Source organism: Squalius cephalus, assembly GCF_949319135.1.
Source record: "Squalius cephalus genome assembly, chromosome: 21".
In the NCBI taxonomy this organism is placed as follows: Eukaryota; Metazoa; Chordata; class Actinopteri; order Cypriniformes; family Leuciscidae; genus Squalius; species Squalius cephalus.
This window is the reverse complement of record NC_137142.1, coordinates 1,560,762-1,573,461: the sequence shown is the minus strand read 5'-3', so window position 1 is coordinate 1,573,461 and position 12,700 is coordinate 1,560,762. Positions and strand designations below refer to the sequence as shown.

At 44.0% G+C, this 12,700-nt stretch overlaps 1 protein-coding gene across 1 annotated transcript in view; it reads left to right on the top strand.

Moving 5' to 3' along the window:
* The window catches only part of tp53bp2a (tumor protein p53 binding protein, 2a), a 33,499-nt gene extending 20,799 nt beyond the window's left edge, over positions 1–12,700 (top strand). The window contains exons 13-19 of the mRNA XM_079855475.1: positions 3,089–3,449; positions 3,865–4,628; positions 5,414–5,552; positions 6,161–6,293; positions 7,901–8,067; positions 9,415–9,617; positions 12,145–12,700. Coding sequence (XP_079711601.1) covers positions 3,089–3,449; positions 3,865–4,628; positions 5,414–5,552; positions 6,161–6,293; positions 7,901–8,067; positions 9,415–9,617; positions 12,145–12,186 — 1,809 coding nt within the window. The 3' untranslated portion in view covers positions 12,187–12,700. The remainder of the gene's footprint in view (positions 1–3,088; positions 3,450–3,864; positions 4,629–5,413; positions 5,553–6,160; positions 6,294–7,900; positions 8,068–9,414; positions 9,618–12,144) is intronic.

The following is a 12,700-nucleotide window of genomic DNA, read 5'->3' as shown; positions in this document are numbered from 1 at the left end:
CTGGACACACGTGCACACACGCATATCAATACTGGACACACGTGCACACACATATCAATACTGGACACACGTGCACACACATATCAATACTGGACACACGTGCACACACACATATCAATACTGGACACACGTGCACACACATATCAGTACTGGACACACGTGCACACACACATATCAATACTGGACACACGTGCACACACACATATCAATACTGGACACACGTGCACACACACATATCAATACTGGACACACGTGCACACACACATATCAATACTGGACACACGTGCACACACACATATCAATACTGGACACACGTGCACACACACATATCAATACTGGACACACGTGCACACACACATATCAATACTGGACACACGTGCACACACACATATCAATACTGGACACACGTGCACACACACATATCAGTACTGGACACACGTGCACACACACATATCAATACTGGACACACGTGCACACACACATATCAATACTGGACACACGTGCACACACATATCAGTACTGGACACACGTGCACACACACATATCAGTACTGGACACACGTGCACACACATATCAATACTGGACACACGTGCACACACATATCAATACTGGACACACGTGCACACACACATATCAATACTGGACACACGTGCACACACACATATCAATACTGGACACACGTGCACACACACATATCAATACTGGACACACGTGCACACACGCATATCAGTACTGGACACACGTGCACACACATATCAGTACTGGACACACGTGCACACACATATCAATACTGGACACACGTGCACACACACACACATCAATACTGGACACACGTGCACACACACATATCAATACTGGACACACGTGCACACACACATATCAATACTGGACACACGTGCACACACGCATATCAGTACTGGACACACGTGCACACACATATCAATACTGGACACACGTGCACACACACATATCAGTACTGGACACACGTGCACACACACATATCAGTACTGGACACACGTGCACACACATATCAATACTGGACACACGTGCACACACATATCAATACTGGACACACGTGCACACACATATCAATACTGGACACACGTGCACACACATATCAATACTGGACACACGTGCACACACACATATCAATACTGGACACACATGCACACACACACATCAATACTGGACACACGTGCACACACATATCAATACTGGACACACGTGCACACACACATATCAATACTGGACACACGTGCACACACACATATCAATACTGGACACACGTGCACACACACATATCAATACTGGACACACGTGCACACACACATATCAATACTGGACACACGTGCACACACATATCAATACTGGACACACGTGCACACACATCAGTACTGGACACACGTGCACACACATATCAATACTGGACACACGTGCACACACATATCAATACTGGACACACGTGCACACACACATATCAATACTGGACACACGTGCACACACACATATCAATACTGGACACACGTGCACACACACATATCAATACTGGACACACGTGCACACACACATATCAATACTGGACACACGTGCACACACATATCAATACTGGACACACGTGCACACACACATATCAATACTGGACACACGTGCACACACATATCAATACTGGACACACGTGCACACACACATATCAATACTGGACACACGTGCACACACATATCAATACTGGACACACGTACACACACACATATCAGTGTGTTTTATTTCACACTACCGGTCAAAAGTTATGAATGTGATTGTTTTTTTTTTGTTTTTTATGTTTTTGAGAAAAGTCTCTTCTGCGCACTAAAGCTGCATTTATATGATAAAAAACAACGTAAAAACAGTGAAATATTACCCCAGTGTAAATCAGCTGTTCTCTATGTGAATATACAGTAAAGTGTAATTTATTCCTGTGATCAAAGCTGAATGTTCAGCATCATTACTCCAGTCTTCAGTGTCACATGATCCTTCAGAAATCACTCTAATATGAGGATTTGATGATCAAGAAACATTTATGATTATTATCAGTGTTGGAAACAGTTGTGCTGCTTCATATTTTTTTGGAAACCGTCAGATTTAGAAAAAAAAAGAAAAGAAATTGAGACTTTTATTCAGCACATACACATTAAATTGATCAAAAGTGGCATTTTTAATGCTGCAAAGATTCTATTTCAAATAAATGCTGTTCTTTTGACCTTTCTATTCATCATAGAATCCTGAACCATATTTTCCAAAAAATATTTTGCTGTGAAAACTGCTGTCAACATTGATAACAATAAGATTATAATCTATAATAAGAATTAAGCGCAAATGAAAATTGCAAATAAATCAAATCATCATATTAGAGTGATTTCTGAAGGATCATGTGACACTGAAGACTGGAGTAATGATGCTGAACATTCAGCTTTGATCACAGGAATAAATTACACTTTACTATACAGTACTGTGCAAAAGTCTTAGGCATGTTAATATCCCCACCCCAAAAATGGTTGTAAGTCAGTTATTTATGTCTTTTGCTGTAGTGTGTCAGTAGGAAATATCAGTTTAGGAAGGTTTCTTCAAGCGTCTCGGAGACGTTCCCGCAGTTCTTCTGGATTTAGTCTGTCTCAGTTTCTTCTGTTTCTTCATGTAATCACAGACGGACTCGATGATGGAGAGATCAGATCACACCGGCTGTTGTCAGACTCCTTGTGCATACACAAATCTCACTGGATTATTACAATTAATGTAAACTGATATTTCCTACTGACACACTACAGCAAAAGATATAAATAACTGACTTACAACCATTTTTTGGGACATTTTTGGGGTGGGGATATTAACATGCCTCAGACTTTTGCACAGTACTGTATATTCACATAGAAAACAGCTGTTTTACATTCTAATAATATTTCACGTTTTTTACAGTATTTCTAAGCAAATAAATGCAGCCTTGGTGAGCAGAAGAGACTTATTCCAAACGTTTGGCCTGTAGTGCACATGTTCTCTTCGTCTCAATATGCCGACACCATCAGGTTGATATTTGTGACACTGATGTTTCTCTCAGAGCGCCGTCAAGAACACAGTCAAGGTTCCTCCTCCAGTTCCCAGTAAACCTAAACAGACCGGCCTGCCCAAGACGGGCCTCAACGCCGGGACCTTCCCAGGCAAGAGTAAATCCACCCAGCAGCCGCCCACTGGTTCCCAGCATGCTTTACCCCAGGGCAGTACTCTACCCCTTCCCTCGAAGCCCGAGGCTCCTCCGGCCGCCACCGTGCACCCCTTCAGTCCCGATCCTCCCGGGGCCAAAGAGGTCCTGCTGAAGCCCCAGATGCTGGCCACCAGCTCCATCTACAGCATGTACACGCAGCAGAGCGCGACAGGAGCGCCGGCCCGAGCGCAGACCCGCGGCAGCAACTTCATCAGCGGTGAGTCCGGCGCGCTTTCAGCAGGACATGCTCTCATTCAGCAGACCGCTTTATCCAGCAGGGCTGGGACGATACACCTATCTCCCGATTCCATACTATCACAATACTTTGGTGCCGATACGACATGTATTGCGATTTTTTTTATTTATTTTTTTTTTTTTTATTTTTTTTACGAATTGCGATTCGATATTTCAATATATTGCAATGTTTTAAACACTAGACCATGGGCAAAAGTTAAATCATTCACTTATACATCACTTCCTGTCGGCCACCGTAACTTCTGTTGGGTGCTATTCACAACCTCACCACTAGATGCCGCTAAAAATCACACACTGCACCTTTAACAATGTAAAAAAAAATGTTTTTAATTGTGATCATTTTTCTTTCATTTTTCATCATATTCCTGTCCATGTAGTTTACGGGAAGCCAGTGACGTCCACAGGCCAGCCGTCTCAGAACCAGCTCCCTGAGAACCCGTACCTGGACCCTCCCAGTGTCCCCAACATTCCCAGTGTCCCTGAGACTGAGAAGGACCACAGTCCTGCTCCCGAACCCCAGGAGCCCGAGCGCATTCCCAGACCCCTCAGTCCCACCAAGCTCCTGCCCTTCATCTCGAACCCCTACCGCCACCAGAGCGACGTGGACCTGGAGGCTCTCCGCAAGAGACTCTACAACGCGCCGAGACCCCTGAAGAAGCGCAGCTCCATCACGGAGCCCGAGGGCCCCGGCGGCCCCAACATTCAGAAGCTGCTGTACCAGAAGACCACTCTGGCCGCGATGGAGACCACGGCGAGTCCTGCGGGAGACGAGGAGAAGGAGACGCCGGCAGGAGCTGAAGGAGCGTCACTCCAGGGACCCAAACCGGCAGAAGCCGAAGCAGAGGACGTCCCTCCTCCTCCTCCACCACCGCCTCCACACCCGGCTCCACAACACCACGCTGCCATCTCCCCTCCACCTCCGGCCCAACAACCCCACGCTGCCATCTCCCCTCCTCCTCCTCCTCAGCCAGCCAGCCCTCCTCCTCCTCCTCCTCCTCCTGCTCCTCCTGCTGAGAGCCTCATTGAAGACTTCCCTCCCTATCCTCCACCGCCCTATCCCAGCGGAGCCGAGCAGGAGCCTCCGGAGGACACCTTCAGCATGAAGCCACCGGAGGTCACCGGACAGGTTCGCTTTCCACCCGTAAGTCCCGTCTAGCGAACACTTGATATTGACACATATTTCAATTCAATTACAAAGATTTCGATTCTCAGTTTTGCAATGTGATTCAATTTCAATCCTGATTCAGTTCAATTCACAATTCATTTGTATATAAGTATCCGGTTCAGTGTTTTTCTCCAGTAATCTCTGTGAACTGAAGCTGTAACTCTACAGGAATCCTGTCAGTCGCTGCATTACTGTAATATTACAGGTTTCAATTAACAGCTGATCTGAATACAAACATTTAAATTACACTCAAGGCAGTTTTTTTAGTAATAAGTTTAATGTCGTAATTATGTTTCTACTCTAATACTCAAATATAAACATTTAAACATTGGTTGTCAAAATTTGTTTTCATGATGGATTTATTCAAACATATTAAATATTGAAGCACAGGTTAAGTAAAATATAATGAGAATACTGCATAAATGTATCAAAATGCTCTTCTCTAGAGCTATTATTCTTTATTTTTCTGTTTCTCGAGTTATTAACTATTGAGTTTATGGTCACTGAACGTGACTTTCTCAAGCTGTTAATAATCTATATCGGTTCATTAAAATGAGAGTTTAACGCTGAATGCTATGTGAGTGTGTGTGTGTGTGTGTGTGTGTGTGTGTGTGTGTATGCAGTCTTGCCCCAGGTGTTTAAACCTCTAAGTATTATAATATGAAAGGCTCCAATTTAGAGCGGCAAAGCGATTATGTGCATCCCGCGCGCAGCGTCTGTGAACTGCATGAGTGTGAGATATGTGTGTGTTGTGTGTCCAGGGTAAGAGGACGAACCTGCGTAAGGCTGGATCGGAGCGCATCGAGCACAGCATGAGAGTGCACTTCAACCCACTGGCTCTCTTACTGGACTCGTCTCTGGAGGGAGAGCTGGATCTGGTGCAGCGCATCATACACGAGGAAAGGCACATTTCACACTTACACCTGAACATATACTGGAGTGTGTGACTGATGGATTATTAGTGTTTTATTATATATTGCTGGGCAAAACTGTGGAATAATTAGTCAAGTCACCTTCATTTATACAGCGCTTGTTTCAGAGCAACTTTACAGTGATGATAGGAAATGAATAGACCAGAGATGTTTTGGCTTTACAGCAGCTCTAGAATATTGTTACTGTTATTTAAAATCCCCCTCTAGTCAATAATTGTATCCTGAATTCAAGTAGTATATTTATTTTCAAATAATAATTACAGATGGAATATTCGTGCACAGCCCTGGTTAAGACGATAGACAGAAGATTTGTGTGAGCACATGGCTTGTCATGTTTGTTTCTATGTGCCATGTGCTCAAACACACAGCTAATGAGAACACTCAGATGCCGCATGTTCACACAAGCGCGTGCTGCACAGAACACACACAGACAGAAGAGCGAACTCGAACCACGCGCTCAGCATGACAGGACCAGAGTGTCACCAAACCGAGGATGAACAGAGCGCAGTGGTGACTGAACCCTGACAGTAATATAACAGACACAATGAGTGTTTCTGTGTTTGTTGCCCCATCAGGTGGAGGACCCGAGTCAGCCGAACGACGAGGGCATCACTGCGCTGCACAACGCTGTGTGTGCCGGTCACACCGAGATCGTGAGGTTCCTGGTTCAGTACGGAGTCAGTGTGAACGCGGCGGACAGCGACGGATGGTGAGACGGGCTTCACACACTCACACACTCACCATAGGGGTGTGCGATATATATCGTCTGAGATAATATCCTGATTGTTGTTTTAATGATGTGCAATCTGACGAGCGAGTGAGTGAGCGAGTGTGTGTGTCAGTGATGCGCGGGTTGATCCGAAATGAGCGGTTACCCGCGGTTATGAGTCATCCAAAAATATTTTTAATGATATTCGGGTCGCGGTCGGTCGGGTCGTTTGAAATAAAGATGCCAATTAAACCTTTGTAATTTATATAGTACTAGAGAGCATATGAGCGGAGTGGAGCGGTGAGAATCTCCGCTCATCATCGCTCACGGAAATGTTCGCTCCCCCGCTCAAAGCTACATCAGGCCGCCGCTCATCATTGCTCAGCGCTCAACGCAGTTTGCTCCACGCTCCACTCAAATCGCCCCCCCGCTCGCTCCAAAAAAGGGAAAAAAAAAAGTCTACATGTATATAACTTTTAGCTTAGACCACAGCCTTACCTCCTAAAGAACTAATGAGCAACAACAACATTTTTCAAATAGAAATGTTTTATTTCAAATTACAAATTAGACCTATGTAAGAAGGAATATAGCCTACGTACACAAAGTCCTGTAAAATTAAACGAATAAATGGGCCTAATAATACAAATAACAATTATATAAACAAAAATATAGCCTACATAAAAATTTTAAAAGTAAATTTATTAGGCCAGAATTTTGATAAGTGAACTTTTGCGCAACGCGCACGATTAAAATTTAAATGGGCGTATATCCATTGTACACACAAACTGCTGTAAAATAAAATGAATAAATGGGCCTAATAATATAGGCTAAATAAAATGTATATAAACAAAAATATGAAAAAATATACATAAACGTTTTAAAAGTAGGCTAAATTAGCCTAACTATTAGGCCAACATTCTTATAACTGAACTTTTGCGCAGCGCGCAGGATTAAAATTTAAATGGGCTTGTATCAATTGTTTGAATATTACGCTATATTTAATTTACACTTTGTTACAGGTTACCGTATTCAATTTGCTAACCTTTTGCTTTCTTCCCAGCGTGTTCACATCACACTGCATGTTTTTGAGAGATGTGTCTTTTTAGATTCCAAGATGAATCTTTATACTGACTGGAACGATGTCTCCACATTCGTTTTCTTCTACCACATTATAGTTAGTTTTATATTATTGTAGCCTACACCTGTGACTTCTTATTTTCCTTTTTGAAGTAGCCTACTTTTTGAACTCCATTATTGAGCCGAGTTTTGACTGAAAATAGAATCCATCTTGCAGTCATCAACAGTAGACTGAGTCAGGCTAGACTGAGCATGCTTCAGAATCGTGGTGTGCGCGGAGCGAAATTGTAGCGGGAAATAGGGCGACGCTCCGTCCTTTTAACACTCCGTCCGGGTCAGGAAGCGGGTCGGGTACAATATTTTCTACTTTTTTTTTTGCGGTCTGAGTTGCGGGCGGGTTAGTTGAAAACGTGGTTTTATATACAATTTATACATTGACCCTCGCATCACTGGTGTGTGTGTGAGTGAGTGTGTGAGAGAGTGTGTTTGTGTTCCATCCGTAACCCTGTGTGTGTGTGTGTGTGTTCCAGGACTCCCCTGCACTGCGCGGCCTCCTGTAATAACGTGTCGGTGTGTAAGTTCCTGGTGGAGTCTGGGGCCGCTGTGTTCGCCATGACCTACAGCGACATGCAGACGGCAGCGGACAAGTGTGAGGAGATGGAGGAGGGATACACACAGTGCTCGCAGTTCCTCTACGGTGCGTCACACTCACACACACACACGAGCACTGCGGTTACATGTGCACCAATCATGGGATCATTTACAGTGGACTTAGAGGATTAGGATAATTCAGAATTAAAATTTCCTGATAATTTACTCTCCCCCTCGTCCTCCAAGATGTTCATGTCTTTCCTTCTTCAGTCGAAAATACATTTTTGAGGAAAACACTCAGGATGTTTCTCCATAGAGTGTCTTCAATGGGGTCCAACAGGTCGAAGGTCCAGATGTGAGTTTCAGTGCAGCTTCAAAGTCTCGACACGATCCAGCCGAGGAATAAGAGTCTCATCTAGACAAACCAGCAGACATTTTAGAACAAAATAAACATTTATATACTTTTAACCACAAATGCTCGTAATCAGGTTGAAAGGTCACGCGTGACGTAGGAGGAAGCACCCCCCAGTGTTTACAAAGCCAACGTGCAAAGACCAAGTCAAACGCCATTTACAAAAAAATAAAAAGGTAAAACAATGATGTCAGACGATTTGGAAGTTGGAGGAGAGAATTAGTTTTTCGCTCTACTTACATTTCTGAACCGGAACACGCGTGACCTTTCAACCTTATTTACATAATGTGTGTCTCATCACAGCTGGTGCAAGACCAGCATTTGTAGTTAAAAAGTTTTTTGTTTTGTTTTTTTTTTGAAAATGAGGGATGGTTTGGCTAGATGAGACTCTTAGTCTGTGGGACTATCATTTTGAAATCAGCAGCTTTAACTAGTGTGACGGGCCATGTCAGTGCGTCACCTCTCAATGACATCATATCCGCGTTAACCTCGAATCCCGGAGTGACTTCCGCAGAAACCATGGAAACACAAAAGATGCTTTTAATATTAATTATGTGTTTTATTAGACAGTTTTATCCAACTGTGTGGATACATTCATCGACATCATCTAATCATTGTTACACACACAGTCTTATTGTGTGAATCTCTTGATCTTCTTGATTTTCTGCGTGTAACACGTTCTCAGAGACAACACTGTTCTATCAAGTGCTTCATATTTAAAGTAACAAAGATTACTGTGATTATTGAATGGCAGGTGTGCAACAAATGTTTTGTTCATGCATCAGCAGAGAACAGCACAGACTATAAGATTAGATTTAGGAGAGCGCTCTGACTCTATAATGACTGACTTCCACAACACCAGCTCAGCTCAGGGTTTGATGAGCCCATCCGATCCAGCCTGAGTACTAACATTACATGTGGGAGAATCTTCTGTTTGTTGCTAGTAATAACTCCAGCATTATACATGACACTTATAAACTCAACTCAAGCGTCCTCAGCAGTGTGTGTGTGTTTGAGCGCTGTGTTCTCGTGTGTCCACAGGTGTGCAGGAGAAGATGGGCATCATGAACCGAGGCGTGGTGTACGGCCTGTGGGACTACGAGAGCGAGGAGGAGGAGGACGAGCTGAGCTTCAGAGAGGGCGACAGCATGAGTGTGAGCCGCAGGGAGGACGAGGACGAGACCGAGTGGTGGTGGGTGCGCATGGGCAACAGAGAGGGGTACGCCCCCCGAAACCTGCTGGGGGTGAGTGACGACACACACACACACACACACACACACACACACACACACACACACACACACACACACATGCTCTCCCACGCTAGAGTAGAGACCATCAGGGCTGGACCCGAATATTCAAATAATTGTTTGGTGGGGTGGTATTCGATTTGAAAATTTGACATTCGAATATTCGTTTTTATTTTATTTTTATTTATTTTTTGCACACCTGGGATCCCCCGCGAAACGGCTCTCATTCGCGCTTGAATAAGGCCGGCGACACACTGGCTGCGTGGCGTGTCTCTTTTTATTTCGGCTCCCATGTTAACAGGTTGGAGTTTGCACACTGCCTGTGCGGCTTGAGCGGAAAACGCGTGCATGCTAGAAATAGAACAACGGGAGTGTTCTCTGGCTAGAGCGCAGAACAGCGGAGTGTGTGTGTGTGGACCGAAGTGCATGTCTGAGCTTGTGTTTTGGTTTAAGCTGCGTTGCTTTGACATTGTGGAAAATAGAATAATAGAAACAAAATGTATTAGTCTTTTTACCCATTATTATCAATCTAAATTAATTTCGTTTTTATTTAACTTAATTTCGTTTTTTCTTTATTTAAATCTACCCTTTACTGTGTCAGTAATTTGATAGTCAGAAAAATATTAGACTACCTTATTAAAAGTATTGCTTAAGTTAACAGACTAGTGCAGTGTCAGTTCTCGGAGCATATAAGCCCTGTCTGCGTGAGGCGCGCCGCTTCCCGCTCGCGCTGTTCTGTAGTTTACTAAAAGTTTCAATTCTGAATGTGTGGCATCTCACGTGTCCATCTATTGCACCAAATGCGACACTGCACTCCCTTGTGAAGTCGATTGGATGAACGGTTCTCTAAATAATCAAAATGACACACAGAGATTCCTGCCTTTATTACAGAGAAGAATATGTTCAGCCCCCTCTCTCCGAAGCTTCGAATATTCGATGTTCATTACGACCGAAGCTTCGAAGCTCAAAAAATGGTATTCGGACCAGCTCTAGAGACCATAGACTGTAAAACAATATGGTCCGTGACGTCACCTGAATGTTTCTGAAGAGCATTTCTGAAGCCCAAAGTGGGCGGAGCCGGCTGTCGCCATCTTGGCCGCGCGTCACTCCCGGATAAACGTAAATGTGCAGCGAGTCGGATTAGCTGAGGTGACGTGACGCTAACAGACAGCAGACAAACGGCTAGTAGTGACATCAGCGGCAATCCACCTGTCACTCAAGTGGCCACGCCCTTAATTATGATGAACTATAAGGCTTAATATAATCTAAACAGATGAGTTAATATTCACCCCCTCACAGTTGTCATGAAGGGCAAAATTAGCTTTATAGACCAAATCCCCTTTTTACACCAGACTGTAAACGTGTTTTCTGCTGTAAAGTTGGTCATTTTAACATGGGGGTTTATGGGATTGAGTCTCTTCTGCAGCCGGCCTCTAGTGGCCAGTGGATGAACTGCAGTTTAAGTCTCTTCAGTGTTGGATTGAAGAGAGAGACCGGAAGGTTGCCGCTTGATAGAGACAGAGCGCATTTAGGCCACGCCCACACGGGAGGGGGAACAATAGTTCACTTTCAAGCATACGTTTCAGTGTCTCACAATGGGATACGCCCCCTCCGCGTCTTCCTCAGAAGCCGAATTACATTATGCCAGCCCCAGTTGACGTAATCTCGGGGAGTGGCTTCCCCATCCCTCAGTGTAAGAGCAGCAACACAACGTCATTACGGCATTCACAAACCTCTTCTCCTTCTCACAGCGAGACTGATCTGGTGAGACGCCGCACTGAATGCTGTCAGAGAGCCGGGGTTACACAAGTAACCTGTTGTTCTCTTCCAAGCATACGTTTCAGTGTCTCACTATGGGATGTCCTGACTCCCGTGTTGCCAGACTGCCTGCGTGCTTGTGGAGTGTGCCGTAAACCAGCCGGGGGCGCATGACCCTCACTGGAGTATGCCTGTGACAAGCGCTGCTCAGTCATCGTGTTTCTGCCAAGACACGAGCAGCTGATCACTGTCCCTGAACCCTCTGCTTCTCTCCGTGTAAAAGCGTAAAGCACACACTGGCCACAACACATTTAACTCCTGCTGTTCTGATGAAGCAGAAGGTGGTGGATAGAACGCTCTAGATCAAAAGGAGTGATAGAATTAACTAATTATGCAGAATACCAGTAAATATTAAACTGATGTGTTGTCAATACAATATATAACACAATATATAGGGTGTGATTTTACCCCATAATTCAACATATTGACAAAATCAATATGAGCTGAAGAATGACCGTCTCTTCAGAGCTGATGTACAGCCGTTGGAATGAGTTTCATAATTGATGAAGTTTATAACATGAACAGTTATTGATCTGTTTATCTCCGTGTAGAAGTCTCTCCTGAGCGCTGTGGTTTACTCTGTACCGCTGGTGTCGCTTCATGAAAGCCTGGATTGCAAAATATGCATGCAGTGTTTGTGAATCTATAACTGATGTTTCTAACTGTCTGTGTGTTATAATCGTTTTCTTCTCCTCCTCAACAGTTGTATCCCAGGATCAAACCTCGCCAGAGGAGTCTGGCGTAAACGAGCGAAGACTTCATCATCTTCATCACGCTCTTTCTTCAGTCCTGTTGGATGTTACTGTGATCCTCATTCTTTCTGTCTCTCTTCACGATATGATTGAATAGAATTAGCCGATTAGAATGAACTTTATATTTGTATATCAAGACTTTTTCCACTAAAATGTATTTTCACAGGTTATTATGGCCTGCATTTTGTATTCCGCGCTTTATTGAAGGATTTTTGGAGACAGGGCAGTCCTGGACAATATTTTGATGTTTTTCTCATATGCACAATGTTTAAGAACTGAAATGTAAATGTATGTGTTGAGCCATGCTGGAAAAGTGGAGTTATCACAGTGAATCTCTGCCTCGATTATGAGAGTTCATTGAGACTGGAGATGAACGTGATATTGTGACAGATTTTATTATCATTCCTTTCTTCTGTTCAGCACACACACCTGTGTTTCACATCTTCAGACAAGCCAGCTGGAGGTGACGCGTCATGTGATCAACCAATAAAAAGCCACTGAACAGTC